General features: G+C 37.1%; 1 protein-coding gene across 7 annotated transcripts in view; it reads left to right on the top strand.

The window, feature by feature from the left end:
• Window positions 1–19,565, top strand: part of FGD4 (FYVE, RhoGEF and PH domain containing 4) — a 215,442-nt gene that overhangs the window by 169,958 nt on the left and 25,919 nt on the right. For all 7 annotated transcript variants that reach the window (XM_026000097.2, XM_072765608.1, XM_072765607.1 and 4 more), the window contains 6 exons: window positions 6,438–6,527; window positions 8,802–8,947; window positions 9,406–9,562; window positions 14,141–14,279; window positions 16,830–16,888; window positions 17,453–17,599. In XM_026000097.2, coding sequence (XP_025855882.2) covers window positions 6,438–6,527; window positions 8,802–8,947; window positions 9,406–9,562; window positions 14,141–14,279; window positions 16,830–16,888; window positions 17,453–17,599 — 738 coding nt within the window. The remainder of the gene's footprint in view (window positions 1–6,437; window positions 6,528–8,801; window positions 8,948–9,405; window positions 9,563–14,140; window positions 14,280–16,829; window positions 16,889–17,452; window positions 17,600–19,565) is intronic.

Here is a 19,565-nt window from a genome sequence, read left to right as displayed (position 1 = left end):
GAGAACAAATCTGTAGAATTCTGGAATATGGAAATGTAGGTGTCGAGACAAGTTAGAGATTTAAAGGTGCTTTTTGGGATGTTAGGCCAATTATGTGACATTCAAATATCACTGTGATCTCATTTTAAATTATCCACCTGTGGGATCCCTGGGTGGCTCAGCGGTTTAGCACCTGCCTTTGGTCCAGGGCACGATCCTGGAGTCCCGGGATCGAGTCCCACATCAGGCTCCCTACATGGAGCCTGCTTCTCCCTCCTCCTGTGTCTCTGCCTCTCTCTCTCTCTCTCATAAATAAATAAATAAATAAATCTTTAAAAATAAATAAATAAATAAATTATCCACCTGGACCCACATAAAAGACCTTAATATCTAGGAAGACATTAAAAATGACCTATCAAAATGTGGATGTCAAGTGATTATTCCCTAAGTTGACTCATCTTTTTATGAAAGAATGGACCCCAGGGAAAGCAGAAACACATGTATTCACACAAAGACACGTCTGCCTTCTCTGTGGACGAATTTAATTCATTAGGGAGAAACTTGAAGCATTCATTCTGGTCCTATAAAACCCAATAACTTGCATACATATTATTTTAGGTATAACCTGCCTGTAATGAATATATGGAACAAGCGATAAGAACTTTTAGTAGTTTAGGTTTAATGTTTTTAGAAAAAAACAATTCTTCCTGCTTAAAATGAAGTCTTGAGAACATGTACTGAAAAGTTAAAAAAGCATAACTGAAGAGTGACAAAGCATGATATCAACCTCTGATTCTTTTTTATGTAATTGAAGGCTTTGCCCTTAAAGCTTCTTTTAGGAAACTCTGATTGTCGATTAACCTTTGTGAAGTTCGTTCCAAAATATCTGCTCCCCTGCTTGGTGGTTCTGAGGCATGTGGCAGTGCATATGGCACGGCGATCTTGAAGAATGAATCACCAGCTCTACCCAAGCATTTTCCGCCTGTCCAATAAGTGAGGCCTGTGAGCTGCAGCGGGGGCACTTTGTCTGGGCTCCTGCCATAGGGAAGAGTCATGCCAAAAGGTCTGAAAAGAGCTGCAGGAGCTGGTGACATCTGTAAATAAGGAGGCAGAACTGACTCTGCAGCATATTCATGAGCCAGCGGGCACAGTGACTAGCAACCAGGCTGAACCTGACCTATGAGAATGGAGCAGATATCTGCCAAAAGGTTACTGGAGGCATGAAAGTGCACAGCCCTCGCCCAGGAAGTGCACCATGCAAGAGAACTGCAAGAGAAGCAGAGGAAAGTAAACTGTGTAATCTTTTACTGGGGGAGGCGTCCTTCTTCCCTTTGCAATTTGGATAGTTTAGACATACTCTGCTGTATTTTTGTTTGAGGCAATACTCTGAGAATCAGCTTTCAAGATGGGGATATAGTTTCATTTGCAAGTGAAAAAATACTTTATAGAGGAATATGGAAGATAAGATGCTTTTTTAATAGCATATTTATGATTATTTTTAAAAAAGTGAAGTCTGCGTATTAGGTTCCAATAGAGACAAATAGGATTTTTTATTAAATCAATATTTCATAGCCATTACTATTTTCCAAAGAATCACGAGTATATATGACTTCTTAGTAAAGTGCTAAGCACAAAGTAGGGGTTATATAGTTTTGAAATGGCAAATAATGGGCAGTCCGGGTGGCTCAGCAGTTTAGCTCTGCCTTCAGCTCAGGGCGTGATCCTGGAGACCCGGGATCAAGTCCCGAGTCGGGCTCCCTGCATGGAGCCTGCTTCGCCCTCTGCCTGTCTCTCTCTCTCTCTCTCTCTCTCTCTCTCTCTCTCTCTGTGTGTGTGTGTCTCTCATGAATAAATAAAATCTTTTAAAAAATGGCAAATAATAAGAGACAATATTATATAACTTGACCTATTTAACTATTAAAAAAAAATACCAGACTATAATCCCAGTGTACGAGCAATTTTAAAACAACTGTGTTATTTAAGCATAAGTCTGATAGAGTAGTAGAGACCCATGCATGCAGACAGATCATGTATTTCTCTGTAAATGTACCCACAGATGAGTTTCAGTAACTAATTCAACATTAGAAGCCATCATATCATTACATCAAACATGACTGAATTTTTAATACATGATAATTCTTACTAAAATGTTGAAAAGCCTGCTATAAATAGAATGTATATTAGAGAAAGAATATAAATTAAAATGCCTAGTAGAGGGGATCCCTGGGTGGCTCAGCGGTTTGGCGCCTGCCTTCGGCCCAGGGTGTGATTCTGGAGTTCCGGGATCAGGTCCCACATCAGGCTCCCTGCATGGGACCTGCTTCTCCCTCTGCCTCTCGTTCTCTCTGTGTGTCTCATGAATAAATACATAAAAAATCTTTTTAAAAAATGCCTAGTAGATACTGCTTTTAATTTACAAGTAGACAGTTTGTATAGTGTTAGTCTGTTCCCTTGCAGGTACTTACTATATAGCCTTGTTTCTTGTTGCAGAGAAGAGTTAGAGTGTGCGCCAATGATTTACTGACCATGATATAAAATCCTATACTCTCTTATATGACTGGAATCAAATTCAATTACCTTTTAACTGTGTGACTGGGGGCAAGTCACCTGGCCTTTCTGAGTCTTTGAATTCTGTCTTGTTACATGTGTGTGCTGCCTATAAACAGGAATAATGTATCTATTTATAGATTAGATTTTTGGAGTTATATGGATTAGTCAATTTATATATGTATAGGTGCTGCAGAAGCAAGCACAGGATTAGTCAATTTATGTAAAATATAACAGTGTCTGCTGCATAACAAGTAATCAGTGGGTAAATGTTAGCTGTTCTTCTGGTGAAATTGTTTGAGTCTGTGATTTCCTTTAACTCCACCATAAAAATCCCTAGTAACTTTTCACAAAGTGAAAGTGTGTGAGTGATTAAACTGAATGTCAGCAAGTTTACTTTTGCTTATCTTTGTGTTGGTTTTGGCAAGGTCAGGGACCTAACCTTAGAAAACCATCTGTGTGGAAGGACACAGCTTTTGCTAATAACTGCTGGTGTCTCCTTTGGATTTTGCAAATTATGACCAGGATACCTATCATTTGCCGAGTTCAGCCAAAGTATGATTTAGAGTCAGCAAAAGATAGTTTATTATAAGCTTCCTATTTAAGATCCTATAGGATGTAGAAGACCTCAGGAGTGACTTCATTGCATAGCAATAACAGGCAGTATGACCTGTTGGTTAATTAATTCTCTGACTCATAAGAGGTGTATTTTTTTATTATTATTATTATGGCACAAACTTTGCTGAGTGGTTTTTCTTAAAGGTATTTGTCAAAACCAGGATCAGAACATATGAAAATGTGTGAATGAGTCAAAAAGATAAAGTAGTAGTAGTACTGCTATTAAAATAAAACTAAGAGCTTGGAAAGAACAAGCCACTAGTACTAATGGCAACATGGATGTATCTCAAATGCATTTTGAGAAGTGGAAGAAGCAAGACTCAAAAGGCATGCACGTACTGTGTGATTCCATTTACCCAACATTCTGAAAAAGGGCAGATCTGTTAACAGGAGCTGATGATAGGAGAGGAGGTGTATAGTGTTGATGCAGGTCAGTATTTCTTGTATGTTGAATAGCATAGTGACCTCTGAAATGATTTATTTCTTATATATTTACTATGTATTTGTATTCACTTATTATAGGTTTGAAAGTCACATTTCTAGTACATTAATTATTTTCTTCTCTATAATTAGTAATTGCTTAAAATTATTTGAGAGCTTTTCAATTTCACAGAATACACCCCATGTGTTTCATAGTATTTCAGTTTTCCATGCTAATCAGGATGCTTCTAACTACAAATAACACCAGTTAGACTCAACCTGGCTTAAATAATAAGGCAGTTTACTAGCTTCATCTCTGTGGTTACGGGGTGGTTGCTCATGGCACTCAAGCCTACAAGTATCCTCATTTACATAAAGCATCAAAGAGATTTATTTTTCTTTTGCTCCTTCTTAAGAGCAGGGAGCCCCAGTGCATATTCTTTCATGTTTCATAGGCTCCTGAAACAATCACCCACGTATTCTTGATTCTTTTTTTTTTTTTTAACATTTTTTTAAATCTTTATTTATTTATGATAGTCACAGAGAGAGAGAAAGAGGCAGAGACATAGGCAGAGGGAGAAGCAGGCTCCATGCACCGGGAGCCCGATGTGGGATTCGATCCCGGGTCTCCAGGATCGCGCCCTGGGCCAAAGGCAGGCGCCAAACCGCTGTGCCACCCAGGGATCCCCGTATTCTTGATTCTTACACCAATCAGAGCCATCTTTTTGATCTGAGGAATGAGGATAGTTTCTCCAAAGGAAGGGCTACATAGTAAAAAGGTAGATGCCCTGACCAAATCTGGTTATCATTAAGAAGTGGAGGGAAAGGGCAGCCCGGGTGGCTCAGTGGTTTAGCGCCTGCCTTTGGCCCAGGGCCTGATCCTGGAGACCTGGGATCGAGTCCCACGTCAGGCTCCCTGTATGGAGCCTGCTTCTCCCTCTGCCTATGTCTCTGCCTCTCTCTATCTCTGTCTCTCATGAATGAATAAATAAAATCTTTAAAAAAAAAAGTGAAGGGAAAGGATGTCAAACAGGCAAACAATAATGCTTGTACTTTACCCTGAATTTATTGTTTAACCAAAACTTTGTCTAATTGTGGGATTTAATGACTACACAATTCTTATTTCAGAGTTTTTGAGGCCACAGAATAAACAGTACTATGTTACACTACCTAAAGACTTAACATAAAAATACCTCACTTCAGTACTCCTGTAAGACACTGGTTTAAAATATACTTTGTTCTGCTTTGGTGTTAGAGTTTTTACTAAATTCTGACTGCTTCATACTTGCCTAGAATGAAAAGGGTACTTCAGCCAAGTAGTTAGGTAGAAATTTCTTAACAAAAAGATGTTAAAGTATAAAATAGATAGTAAGTTCTAATAGGACCAAGGCCAAGAGCTTTGGATAGTTGAAGAAGGCTCCATGGATAAGGAATGGAAATTAAGCAGGCCAACCCCCCAAAAAACAGTCTTAAACACCTAGAATGATGAAACAAGAATATATACCATGCAGAGAGGATCAAAAGAAGAAAGTTTTGGGAATGGGCATGGACATGTTTGGATAATGGTGGATGAGATTGGTGTGTTTGGAGGGAAGTGTGCCTGCAGCGATAAAATTGGGAAGAAGTCTGAGGAAGTGAGTAAAGATGAGATTTGAGTAACCTGAAGGATACATAGAGTCTGGATTTTATCCTGCTGGTGAAAAGAGGACTGTTAGAAGTTTTCTCTCTATGGAAAGTAAAATGATCTTGGCAAAGCAGAATTAGAAAGATTGCTCATAAAACAGCATAGAAGGTGAATCTAACTAGCCAAAAAATAGTAGAATCCGATCAACTGGGCTGATTGAATTGGGCTTGGGATAGGGTATGAGCAAAACCAGGTGGCAGTGATGAAAACTTAAAGGATAGATACTAACAGTATGAGTAGGAGCTCATAGCCAGGTGGATTTTGTTGTAGGGAACCTAATTTAGAGTGATTCAAGATGCAAAGATAGATTAACTGGAAAGGAATGGAACACTTGCCAGGCTGGTAAAGTTCTGGTGGGAGGGGGTAGGAGGTGGTAGGATAGAGGTATTCCTGAAAAGATGAGTTTGGTCTTACATTGGCAGCATACCAAAGTGGTAGTAAATGTCCAACAATAGTTAGGTTTGTGTGATTGCCACCCATTCATTCATTTATTCAGCAATATTTTATTGAATGCCAGTATTTTATTGAAGCATTGTAGTAGACAAGAGCTATCAAGTTATCAAGAAAAAAATATTCCCATTCTCATAGAACTAGCAAAGCTTTACGAATATATTTAAAGGCTAAGTAGACATATACTGAGGAAATAAAATGTTTGTGTTTAAAATAATATGGGTAAAGAGAGGAGAGGGGAACATAGATGAAATAAGATTAACAATAACTTGATAGTTGTTGTATCTCAGTAATGGATACGTGCTGGTTCATTTTACTGTTTACTCATGTGGTTGAAATTTTCCCTAACATTTTTTTGAAAGGCAAAAAAGTTAGATACGTAGAGCTAATAATTAGACAAGATATCTGACAGAGTGATGAAATCATGTGTAAAGAGTGGCCTAAAAGAGGCAGAAAGAAAATGAGCCAAATACAGTGTCTGAGAAAGATAAAAGGTATTTCAAGGACAAAGATGATAGTCTTAATTTTGACAGAGGCTAAGGATGTTGTAAGTTAAATCTAGAGGATTGCTTATTTTTAATTTTGTTCATTTCTGGTTGGCTGACCCTTTGTGGCTAAAAGGAATTGGGTACATGAGAAGCTTGAGAAAACTGTTTTGACCATTTGCTAAGGTGTTTGTTACTTGAAAAATATGTCCAAGCTTTATTTCCTAATATGTGAACATCTATTCTACTTTTAGGAAACTAATGAGGAAAAACTTCACAAAATAGCCAATGAACTTTTGCTTACAGAAAGAGCTTATGTCAACCGACTTGACCTCTTAGATCAGGTAAGATTTTCCTTTTCAGGGTTGTTTTTTGACATTTGTACATCATTTTTAGTAATCAAGGGATTTTAGAAACTATATGAGGGGCATGACTGTTTTTGGCCAGTGAAAGCTTTTTCTTCAAGGAAATCTTTAGGATTTTTAGCTTTGTCAGTGAATTCACTAGACACAAAAGGTTTTCAATGCATAAAGAGCAGATTCAAGGACTCTATGAGTCATGAAATGCCTGTATCTTTCAACACTAAACACTGGTATGTTTCTTGACCATTTATTATGATCCTAGAGCCATGTTACCATTATCATTTAAATAAGACAGGAAAAAATAAAATAAGATGAAATCAGAGAGGGAGACATAGAGACTCTTAATCATAGAAAACAAACTGAGGGTTGCTGGAGGGGAAGGAGTTGGGGGGATGGGGTAACTGGGTGATGGACATTAAGCGGGGCATGTGATAATATAATGAGCATTGGGTATTGTATAAGACTGAACTGCTGAACTCTACCTCTGAAATCATTGATACATTATATGTTAATTAATTGAATTTAAATTTTAAAAAATAATTTAGAAATATAAATAGATTCGTGATTTGAATTCCTACGTGATTATGTCACTGATTCTATTTGCCTCGTGTGCTCTTCAGCCCCATGTGAGTCATCTGAATTAATAGGGCCAGGAGAAATTTTGAGCATTCACTCATTCCAGTTATAGGAGACATCTAATACAAGTGTAAAGTTGCGTACTCAATATTTGTTGGAAATGACATTTACTTTACTTTTCCGAATCTTGTACTTTCATCATGGTGGAGCCTTGAGTATCATTTCAAATATATGTTTGCAAAGAAAGTTTTAAAATGCATCATAATTTTAAAAAATTAAATGCATCATAAGAATCACTTGAAAACTAAGGCATCTTAATATTATTTTAATGATAAAAGAGCAAGATAATTGGTAGATTGCTGATATAGACTCCTCTTATTAAATGAGAAAGTTGCCGTGTTTGAGTGTTAATTATAAGAAGCATTGTCCCACTTCTGCCTTTGAAAAACTAGAACTTCGTGGCAACAGGCCTCCCTGGATATACCTCCTTATCATCAGTTCCTAGAGTAAACTATGGCCCTGTTAGAGTGAGACTTAAGGGGCCAGATTAAGGGTTCTGTTCTTTGAAATAATGAGTTTGTGACTTAAAACACTCACTTTCTGAAGAAATTCATTGTAAGTCCATCAATTCATGTTGAGTTTGTACCTTTGAAAGAATTTTTCTCCTTGTGAGGATTACAGACCTGAAATGTTGGATATTCCCATCATGGAAATGTGTCTTGTCCTCTTACCAGGTTTTGCGGGTTTTTGTTTTTTCTTTTTTGTTCTTTTTTGTCAGCTGCTATTGCTGACCTTTTAGAATTTAGAGTCTTAATTACTTAAAATATCCTATCTATTGGAGTCTCCAAGGACATAATTTTGTGTTCTTTTTGCCTCCCAAGAAAATGCAGTGGAGGTGAATTTAGAAAATTAACAACCATCTGGACATTATGAAGGAACAGACCTCCTTCTGCCTACATTTAACAGAATGGCAATTAAGAGGTATAGTAGCCCTAGTGGAGTATAGCTAAGACTGCAATTTTTTTTAATTGTTTTTAAGATACTCATTATTTTGTACAGGAGAAGATCTTTTTATCCTCTTATAATTGTTCAAATTATCATGCATTATTACTTACTTAAAAGCAAGAAAACATCTGTGAACTGAAATACTCTTTTATTTATCCATTGACCAGATATTTATTAAGCATTCTACTGTGGGAACTAAATTATGATAGCCTCCCTCCCTAAGGAGGCATATAGTTTTCACAGGGAAAAATGATATTTATGACAACAAATTACAATAAAGGGCATTATGATATACGTGCCATCGAAGCCATTCAAAACAAAGAGGAGTGAAAAATACCACAATTACTGTTGTATATAAAGCTTTCCACCTCTCTTAACTCTACTTATAGATAGGAGTAAATTTACTCCTTTACCTCAATTGGAAATTCTCTGGCATAGGAAAGGTTAACATACCCCAAATAGAGGCATAGCCTAGGTTAGAGTCAAGTTTTCTAATTCCTGGTTCTTCTCAATCAAAACATATATTCGAACATTTTGAAAATGATTGATTTCTTGAACCATGAACCTTATTTCATTGATTCAACAAAAGTTACTGAGAGCCTACTATATGCCTAGCACAGTGTTAGGTGGTAACCAATAAATTTGAACTAATGTTTGCTTTATTCTCTTATTCAGGTATTTTACTGCAAATTATTAGAAGAAGCAAATCGAGGCTCATTTCAAGCAGAGATGGTGAATAAAATCTTTTCTAATATCTCATCAATAAATGCCTTCCATAGTAAATTCCTATTGCCAGAGCTGGAAAAACGAATGCAAGAATGGTAAGAGGAGTAAACGGCAAATGATATATCTAAGGAAGTCACATTAGATGCTGTGTTATTTGCTTTTGAATTGATACAATAACACTACACAGAGCTATAGCCAAACATTTGTGTTAAATTTTTATGGTAAAGACCACTGATAGAAGTTGTGGTACATTTTTAGCTTTGGTTGAAAAGGATTTCATATCTGCTCTCCAAACTATCTTTTAATTAGTGGAGATGAGATATCAGGGGTAATCTGGAGTTTTAAAAACTCGGTTGTATCTCTTTTTACCATGTCATTCCTAAACTCCCTTTAAAAAGGTGCTGCTTCGTTTTCTACCTATCTCACAGCAAGGTGGGTCTGATAAAGCACAGAGCGTGTGTAGAAATAGATAAAGTGATCACTTCATTTGGAGTCCTATTAATTCACTTACTCTATAAGAAATATTAATGACCTGTTTCTCTATTTTGTACAGGGAAACAACCCCTAGAATTGGTGACATCCTTCAGAAATTGGCACCATTCCTTAAGATGTATGGAGAATACGTGAAGGGATTTGATAATGCAATGGAACTGGTTAAAAACATGACCGAGCGTATTCCTCAGTTCAAAGCAGTAGTAGAAGAAATTCAGGTAATTGGACTCTTTTGTTCAAGGCTAAGAATTAGTTTTTCTGCAGAAATCATAATGCCGTCTAGATCTAAAGTTTAGATTGACACATCTTGTGAAACCCTGCATCTCTGGGATTACAGCATTGGTCTGTAAATTGAGACCTATTTCTGAGACCGCCAAATTCCATGCTATTCTGAATTATGCAAAGATGATCTCTGCAAATTTAACATGTTTATTGAGCACGTGCCATGTGCTGAGCAGTAAATTCTCTGCTTTTGAGTCTAGCTTTTATAAAGATAAACATAAAATTATAAGGTGAGCTCCCATTCAGGTCTCTGCCTTTCTTCCTTTCAGAGGTTGAGATAATGGAAGGAATATAGAAATGAATATAAAGAATGAGTGCCATAAACCCTAACATTCTGCAAACATTATTATTCTGGATTGTGTGTGTGTGTGTGTGTATCACTTTATATATGTGTTCTGATTTTTTTTTTCAATTTCACCAAATCTGGATAATATACTTAATAACACCATAGTAATTTCTATTTGATTCTCTAGTCAAAGTGGTTAGTAACTTATTATTTTATAAAGTTTAAGTATCAAAAAGGAATTCTTTTGATCACATAAAGTTCTTGGGGTGGGGATTCTACTCCTTTTTTGCTTTCTTTTGTGCTATCTAAATATTTTCTATTTTACCATTTTAATTCCTCTAAATTTTAATCAGTTTCTCATTTAGTTTTCCTACTGTTTGTTGGAGAAATTATAAAATAAAAACTAATTTATCACAGTCTACTTCAGATTAATACTAACCTGGGCAGTCCAGGTGGCTCAGAGGTTTAGTGTGATCAGCCCAGGGCATGATCCTAGAGACCCGGGATCGGGTCCCCCGTCGGGTCGGGCTCCCAGCATGGAGCCGGCTTCTCCCTCTGCCTGTGTCTCTGCCTCTCTCTCTCTCTCTCTCTCTCTCTCTGTGTGTGTGTCTCATGAATAAATAAATAAAATCTTTTTAAAAAAAGATTAATACTAACCTTAATTCTGGTCAACTCTAGGCATTTTGTTCTATTGCATCTCTGTTCTCCCATGCTCTGTGCTTTTAGTTCCTACAGATTACCGCTGTATATGTTTTCATCTTATAATTACAGTGATGTAATTATTATTTTATACAACTTTATGTCTTTGAAAGAAGGGAGGATAAAGACAAAATATATCTATAAATATATTTATTAACCCATATATTTATCATTTCTGAAGTAAGTTCCTTTCTACATAAAGTGATAAGTCTTTCTTGCAAGGCAGAGATTAGAGATTAGATAGCAACAAATTTTCTTGGTCTTTGTTTAGTTGGGAATATCCCTCTTTCTCCTATACTGTTGAATTGTGTTGCTGGATACAGAATTCTTGGTTAATAGTTTTTTTTTTCTTTCAGCAAAATGAATGCCGTTTCACTGTGCTCTGTCCTCTGTTGTTTTATATGGGAAGTTACGAATTGTATTGATATTTTCTGTATGTGCTGAATTGTTTTTCTCTTGTTTTCAGATTTATCTTTTGCTTTTGTCTTTCAACCGTTTGAATATGATGTGTCTAATGTGAATCTTTCTATATTTAGGTTTGAATTTCTTAGATGTGTACTTTTTTAAAAATCAATTTGAGAAGTTTTCAGCCATTATTTCTTGAAATAATTTACTTCAATTACACATATATTGGTATACTTGTTGTTCTACAAGTTTCTGAGACTGTTCATTTTTCTTCAGTCTTTTTTCTGTTCTTCAGATTATATAATTTCTATTAATATTTCTTTGAGTTCATTGACGTTTTCTTCTGCTGTTGAGTCTCTGCGGTGCATTTTTTATCTCAGCTCTTGTCCTTTTCAACTCCAGAACTACCATTGGTTCTTTTTTATAATGCCTGTTTCCTCCTTGGAAATTGCTATTTATGCATTCATTATTGTTATGCTTTTCATGTTTTTCAAATACAATTTCATTTCTTTGATCATTTTTATAATAGCTCCATTGAAGTCTTTGCTGGCTACATCCAGTATCTGTGTTCAGAGACAATTTCTTTTGATTGCCTTTTTTCAGTTTAGTAAGTAGTAACAGTTTACTGTTTCTCATATATTTTGCTGAATATAGGGCATTTTAGATAGTCTGTTGTAGCAACTCTAGGTTTTGATTTTCCCCACTGAAAGCAGCTTTGGTTAGTTTTGTTTGTTTATTTAGTAATTTGCTTAAGCTAAATCTATAAAAGCTGTCTTCTGTCTTTGCTGATCATTCACACAACCTCAGCGAAGAAAGTTATTATCTAACCTCCCCCTCTCCCTCCACCTCCAACCACAGCTTCAGGCTAGTGGTGACATTGGTCTTCCCCACTAGCCCACCTCAAGACATTTCCACGGACAGTATCGCTAGGTGTGTGCATTGCCCACCACTCCAGATCTAACAATGAGCCCTCTTCAACTTTAGCAGAGATGTGCCAGTCCTCACAGCCAGTCCCACCCAAAATGAACCTTCTAGTCACTGAACCTTCTTTAGCTGAGGGAGAAGTGGGTGTTCACCCCAGGCCAGAGTGCCACAAATTCTCACTCTTCTTACCCAAAGGTCTACAGTTTTTAAAGCATAAATGCTTTTCAGATTGTTCTGTGCCTTTGGTCAGTTTCCAGATTGCTGAAATGATGGTTTTATCAATCTTGTCCAGCTTTCTAGTTGCATTTCCCAGGGAGGATTTTGCCAGTCTCCTTCCTCAGCCAAAAGTCCTGCTTCTTTCCATTCACTTTTTATTTCTCTTCTCTCATGATTAAGCACTCATCTACCTTCTGAATGCTGGCTCCTTTCATTCTTTTACTAGCCCCTTTTGCTTATACTGAAATGTGGACAGAGTCCAGGGTTGACCCTTCACAGTCTTCTTGGCCTTCACACCCTCATGTTCATGTCCTACAGATGCCTCTAGGGTCATCGTTTCTAGTCATTTCCTACTTCTAAATTGTCTTAGTGGATTGGGAACCAACCAACTAAGTTTAGAATTCAACCACTTAGTCACTGGACCTTAGAAGACTCTTAACTTCTCTGAGCCACAGTTTCTTTGTGTAAAAATGTGGGGATCAGTAATATTTTCCTATGTTTCATATACATATAATATGTAATCATATATATATTTCCAATACACATATGTAATAGGTTTGTTGGAGAAAATCAAATGAGATGGCTGAACCTATAACATTACAATTTTTTTTCTTTTTTTCTTTCTTTCTTTCTTTCTTTTTTTTTTTTTTTTTTTTACATTACAATTTTATACTTTATTAAGGAAAGCTGTTATTTCCTCAGCTTCCATGTTGATTTCAGGCTCTTTTTTCCTGGTCTACAACAATAACTTCCAAACTAATTTTCCCACATCTCCCCTAAAGGCACACTGCAGTAGATTAATGTTTATACATCTCAGTTCTAATGAGATTGCTCTCCTGCAGGAAATTCTGCATTAGATGAAGCAAGTCTAAACTAAGCTTATCTTATTACCCCAGATTACCTTTTCTTCTTCATCCCATGTTTCCATATGTATATACACACATATATATCTTATTTTCCAACAAAACTTAACATGTTTCATATCCCACTGGCCGTGGACCTATTCTTCAATGTCCCTCTTCATGCACTTGTCCCCTAGTCTTCTTCACTTTCCTTCCCACCAGAGGCTGCGCTCATCAGAGTTCATGTTGAATGCCCTCTTTGAAGGCTTTAGTTTCTTGTTTGCTTGAATGCAAACATCATGTCTTAATAAGACCTTCATTCCCTGCAGTGCTTTTATCATGGTATGAGTTCAATGAATATTTTAATGGGATTCCTGCTTTGTTTAATATGAACAAGAATACATCTTATTTTTCAAATAATCTTTTCCCTGTCTTATATTAACAGCTTATTGAAAGCAAGGGATATAGACTCAATTTTGCTGTAAGAAAAGGAGATCTATTTCCAGAGTTCAGTTTCTAATGGAAAAGACTGTCGTGGCCTGTGAAAAATTAAAAATTTTGTGAGAGATAATAAGATGCTCAATCTTGTCATTCTTCTATGTGGAGTCTTTTTTAATTTTAAAGGAAGTGATATTTATGGTAGCCTTATTATTAAATAGTTTCTGCTGAGTCTAAAGTCATTTAATACGGTTGTACTTAGTGAACTTCATTAAATATATGCATCTCTGAAAAATCTCTGGAGTATGATTCAATACTGTGGCCACAGAAACCCTTCTAGTGACTAATTGAAGTGGTTGCCAGCAATCTGGAATCTTCCTTAAAATTCTGCTTGATTTTTCTTTCTGTTCTTATACTAGATTAGTGAGTCTCAGACTTTAATGTTGTAAGAATCTGGGGTATTGAAAAATGCATATTTGCAGGCCTTAGCTTCAGAGATTGTGGTTTCATAGATTGGGGTGGAGTTCCTAATTTGCATTTTTAATAGTGCCTTTGGTCTATCTGAGGCAATGATTCACACACCACCCTTTGTAAGGAAATACTGTCCTTGATAATACTGAAAATACAGAAAAATACTGTACAACAGTGAGTTTTTAGATTGGCCAACTTAATTTTATCTTTCTTTAAAACCTTTCTCATTATAGAAACAGAAGATCTGTGGGAGCTTGACTTTGCAGCATCACATGCTAGAACCTGTTCAGCGGATTCCCCGGTATGAGATGCTCCTGAAGGACTACCTAAGGAAATTGCCCCCTGATTCTCCAGACTGGAATGATGCTAAAAGTAAATGCTTCTCTCCCACTCCCTTTCTATTATGGGGTAACCAGTGGCCAGGCAGCCTTGTGATTTAAAGAGCAAGATGTGTCTCACAGCCAATTTAGTAAAATATTGCTGCCAAAAAATAACCTCACTGGAAATTGTCATCAACATCTCAATTAGGCAAGCACTTCTGAGCCCAAATCACAGGTTTAGAGCAATGCAAATCACATTTATCATGCTGATTTCACGTTAATCATTAACTTGGAAATCTGAAACTATAGTCTTAGAGACATCTGGAATAGCAATACACAATTACCTTCTCACAGGAAGAATACAACCATTCAGAATTACGGGTGCTGCTGGTTAATTAGATAGGCTGATGCATCCAAGAAAGCTAAAATGACACTTACTATGTAAAAATAACCCTAGCAAAGTTGGCTCTACCAACCCTAAAAGAAAAGAGAAAATGATGCTTTTTAGTGTCAGTTAACATTTTCCCAGGAAAACCTTATTCTTCCAGTTATCTTCTATTTTTTCATTAGATACTAATAAATGGATTTTTTTTTTTAAGGTTCAGGAGTTCCGATACTTTACTTTCTCGTGCCTTTTTATTTTTATTTTTATTTTATTTTATTTTTTTCTCGTGCCTTTTTAAAAAATCAAAGCAGGGGAGCCTGGGTGGCTCAAATGGTTAAGCATCTGCCTTCAGTTCAGGTCATGATCTCTGGGTCCTGGGATGGTGGCTCCCTCCCTCCCTCCTGGCTCAGCAGGGAGCCTACTTCTGCCTCTCCCCCTGCTCTACGGCTTGCACTGGCGCTCTCTGTCTCTCTCTGTCTCAAATGAATATATAAAATCTTTAAAAATAATAAAAAAAACAAAAGCATATGACTTGATCTAGGGGTCATAAGTTCAAGTCCCACTTTCAGTGTATAGCTTACTTTAAAATTTTTCTTTTATTAAAAAATAAGTAACTGAAAGGCAGGATACAAATTTAAGAGATAGAAATGGCTTAATGTCAATTACTAACAATGTTGTACAATCTTAAAACATTGGTACCTTGCTAATAATTTCTTGTCATTATTTTAAGTGAACCCTGTTGAGAGAGGAGGAACACAGAATACAAACTTTGGTCTTGGCAGCCTGGGTCTTTTTTTTGAACAGAGGCTTTCTCTGATAGATTTTTCCCACCACCCAAGTGAGTCAATGACCACAGGAACTTCTCTTCTTCCCTTTCCCTCTTTATAGTTTAGAATTATCCTGACTTGACTTCTTCCACTTTCCACTTCATGCCCACTTCCCACTCATCTGGGCTGAGTGGTTGGTTTTGGTGGCCAACCTAGTGGTAGGATTAAAGGTGGGGTCATCACTGCTACTCCTCAAACTGCTGATTCCAGGTTATTTTATTTTGTCTCCCTCTACCTTCAATCCTGCAGGGAATGCTCAGAATTGCCCCAATCAGGATAGTCCTCCAAAATTTAAATAAAAATTCAGTTTCCTCTATACTCAAAGAGTTAAACTTGCCCTAAGGTAGCAGCGACAAAAATGAGAAAGTTAGCAACACTATAGGGTATTTTATAACTCTCTTTGGTTTCCCATTGCTCTTTAAACTAAAATTGTAAGGAAATCACAGAAGTGCTTTTAAAGACCCAAAGGAGGGGAGAAAGCAACCAAAGTGCATTCTGTTCAGCCATGGAACAAAGAAGACAGAGAGAATTTGGTCCAGAAGTAATGAGGTTGTTGCAGTAACAGAATTAATCAGGCTGGTATTCATAAGATAGAAAAGAAAGAGCAGGACATGATTTAGGATTGAGGGCATTCCCTGGGGTTGATCCAGCAGGAGGCTTCAGCCTGCACAGCTTTTCATGAGCAGTGAGTGCCAGAGCTCCTATCTTGCCCATACCAGGCAGTTCCCATTCCCATCTCTCACACCACCTGCTCAGCAAAAGAAATTTCCGTTAGCATTGGCATCAGAGGATTCCCCTTCATCCAACCAAAACTAGAACTGTGTACGTTTTCCCAAAGAAAGTTGGTTATGGCTGGTGATTAATTTGCTTATAAAACTCCTAAAATAGTATTACTGCTGAAGTGTTGTAACTTTGAAACAGAAGATATAGGTTCCAGTGTGGCCCCACAGTATCATAGTTGTGTGACCTTAACCAAGCCACATCACTTGCCATTTGTTTCATCTGCCAAGAGGAGCTAGCTAACAGACTCTCCATTCAAGGTTGAATAAGAATGAAGGGACATAAAATATATATGAAAGCGTCTGGCAAAGTGCCTTGTGCCAGTCTGGTATACATGGTATTTATTAATTTTGAAGGTCCATTTTACAGGTTATATGTATAGTTGTGTATGACTATTTACAAGGAAATGTCCTTCAAGTTCCAAGTAATCTGCTTACAAATGAACTTCTGAAAAGTATCCATATTATAAATAGAAATTGCCCCAACTTTTGGTGTCAGATTTGGTCAGCGGTGTCAAGATTTTCTTCTTCTTGCTGTATATGTTACTCAACTATCTAATAGCATAGAAACAATAAAATATATTTATTTAATTTTCTTTTTTCCCATCTAGAATCACTTGAAATCATATCTACAGCAGCAAGCCATTCTAATAGTGCAATAAGAAAAATGGTAAGTGATTTACAAAGGAAATGGGAATCTTGTAGTTAGAGAATTTATAGCCTCATGTTATCTGCAGGTGTGAACCAAAACGAGTTGATACAGGTCAACAAAAAAGATTCTTTATAAGGCAGCCTGGGTGGCTCAGGGGTTTAGTACCTGCCTTCAGCCCGGGGCATGGTCCTGGAGACCCGGGATCGAGTCCCACGTTGGGCTCCCTGCATGGAGCCTGCTTCTCCCTCTCCCTGTGCCTCTGCCTCTCTCTCTCTCTCTCTGTCTCTCATGATTAAATAAATAAAATCTTAAAAAAATAAAAATAAAAAAAAAAACCTTAACTACTGGGGTCTATTCTTAAAAAAGATTCTTTATAAAATGTTTAGTGTTGTCTGGAATAATCCTCTCCCCTCTTCTCCCAGTTTTCAATTTGCCCATAACTGACACATTTTATACCAAATTTATGCTTAGTCCCATTCCCTTCTGAATTATCCAAATTTTTGCTAAGGTCATTGTATTATTAAAGCCACTAAGATAAAACTTCCTTTTATTTGGTCTTGCTGTTTTGTTTTAATTTCCTAGGAGAACCTGAAAAAACTCTTAGAGATTTATGAAATGTTGGGAGAGGAAGAAGACATTGTAAATCCTTCAAATGAACTCATAAAAGAGGGACAGATCCTCAAGCTAGCTGCTCGGAACACATCAGCACAAGAACGCTACCTTTTCTTAGTGAGTATTCTGGTGTGAGCTGGTCACATACAAATAATTCATAAATGTGGTTCTGGACCTCTTGGAAAAGCAGGATGCTTGCTTGCTTACCAAAGCAATTCTGTCTAAACTGGTTTAGTCGGCACTGCCAGGGTTCCACAGAAGGGACTGTCCTTAGTAACTAAACCTTGTTCTTTCAAGGACACCAATCCTAAGGTATTTTAAAAATAATTTTTCTGTGTCCTTACCTACCACGTGTCAGTTACATTAGTAACACACAGCTGAACACACAACCTGTGATGATCTTAACTATCAATCAGTGTGGGGGGCGGGGTTGCGGGGACTGATAGATTTTCTCACATTTTCCTTGTTTCAGATCCACTCTTTCCTTTCATTCTTATAGGCTGACAGGTACCATTTTCTGACCAGAGTTCTCTTCTTAATCCGCTCTGATCACTACTTTTGATCTTTCCAGTTTGAGAAAATATATTCTCAAGGTTGTGAAGCTCGTGCCTAAAATCTCTCTGTGAAAAGTGTGTGAATTTGCCAGAGAGTTCCTTTTCACCGCAGTAGGTCCCGGTCCCTTTCTTTACTTCCTGGAAATGACCGTTAGTCTGGGGCTTATCTCAAATGTAAGAGCTCTTCTTGGGGCATCCAGGCCATTATGTTTTTAGTCTCCTAAATCTAGTTCTTTTCTGTATCTATTGATATAATAATAATTACACTAATAGCTAACATGGAGTAACAATAAGCTACGTAAATGTTAGTTATTGTTAGGATTGTTATTATAATCACAGAAACAGAGATACATTGGTCATGAGGCTGCCCAGTGCCTGGTACATGATAAATTCTCAGCATATTACTCACGTCTGACTTTGTGCTGCAAGGCAGTCATCTCATCAGCCATAGTACGGGTTTAATTGGGGGCTTACAGGTTTTTGCTTTCTGGTTACAGCCTCCTTTGAAAGGAAAATGTACAAGAACTAAATATCATGCACAGGGGTGGTCAGTATCTCTCATTTTTCAAAAAGAACATTAAGTCACCATATTGCCTAGCTGTTTTCCCAAGTTTGTGTAACTCAAGAAAATTGAAAACATACATCTACACAAAACATGTTTATGTGAATGTTTACAGCAGAATTGTTCACAATAGCCAAAATATTTGGAGATATGGATATAGTAGGATGTCTATGCAATGGAATACTATATGGCAAAAAAGAACAGAATATTGGTACATGCTACATGAATGAACTTTGAAAGCACTGTGACAAGTGAAGGAAGCCATTCACAAAAGTGCACACTCTATGATTTCATTAAGTACAATGTCCAGAATAGGCAAATGCAGAGAGGCAGGATATAAGTCGTGGTTGCCTGGGGCAGGTGGGGAAGAGGAAATGGACACAGGGTTTCCATTTGGAGTCATGAAATATTCTGGAATTAGATAGTAATGATGGTTGCACAGTTTACAACTATGTTAAAAAAAAACCATGAATTGTACATTTTAAAAGTGTTTTATGTTATGTGAATTACATCTCAGTAACTTTAAAAAGTTGATAGATGTTGTCCAAATTAACTGTAAAAATCTTCATTTGAGCTCAACAAAAGTACTTCACTTCTCAGAGGTTACAAAGAGAGCTAAAAATGTGTAAAGGAAGGATTGTGATGTCCTTGAGGGTTCAGAGGTCTATTTATTTTGAAATATAGGTTTTGTGATTCAGGTATGATGAGACCACCAGATCAGGAGACGATTGCATGAGAAAGATCATTATACTCACAGATTCCCAAAAGGAGAGACATGCTATACCATGGGGATTACATGAGAAAGCACTGGGGTCCATAAGGAGGCAGAGGGAGCAAGGAGAAAATGTGAACAAAAGCCTTTATTGTGGGTTCAGTGAGAAGGGAAGGGCAAGGCAGCATAAACAGATTTAGGATTTGCTAGTTTAAATAATTCCATCAGGCTCTGGAGCATACAGGGGCTGTTGTC

The sequence above is a fragment of the Vulpes vulpes genome, chromosome 8 (assembly GCF_048418805.1).
Source record: "Vulpes vulpes isolate BD-2025 chromosome 8, VulVul3, whole genome shotgun sequence".
In the NCBI taxonomy this organism is placed as follows: domain Eukaryota; kingdom Metazoa; phylum Chordata; class Mammalia; order Carnivora; family Canidae; genus Vulpes; species Vulpes vulpes.
This window is presented reverse-complemented; position numbering and strand designations above follow the sequence as displayed.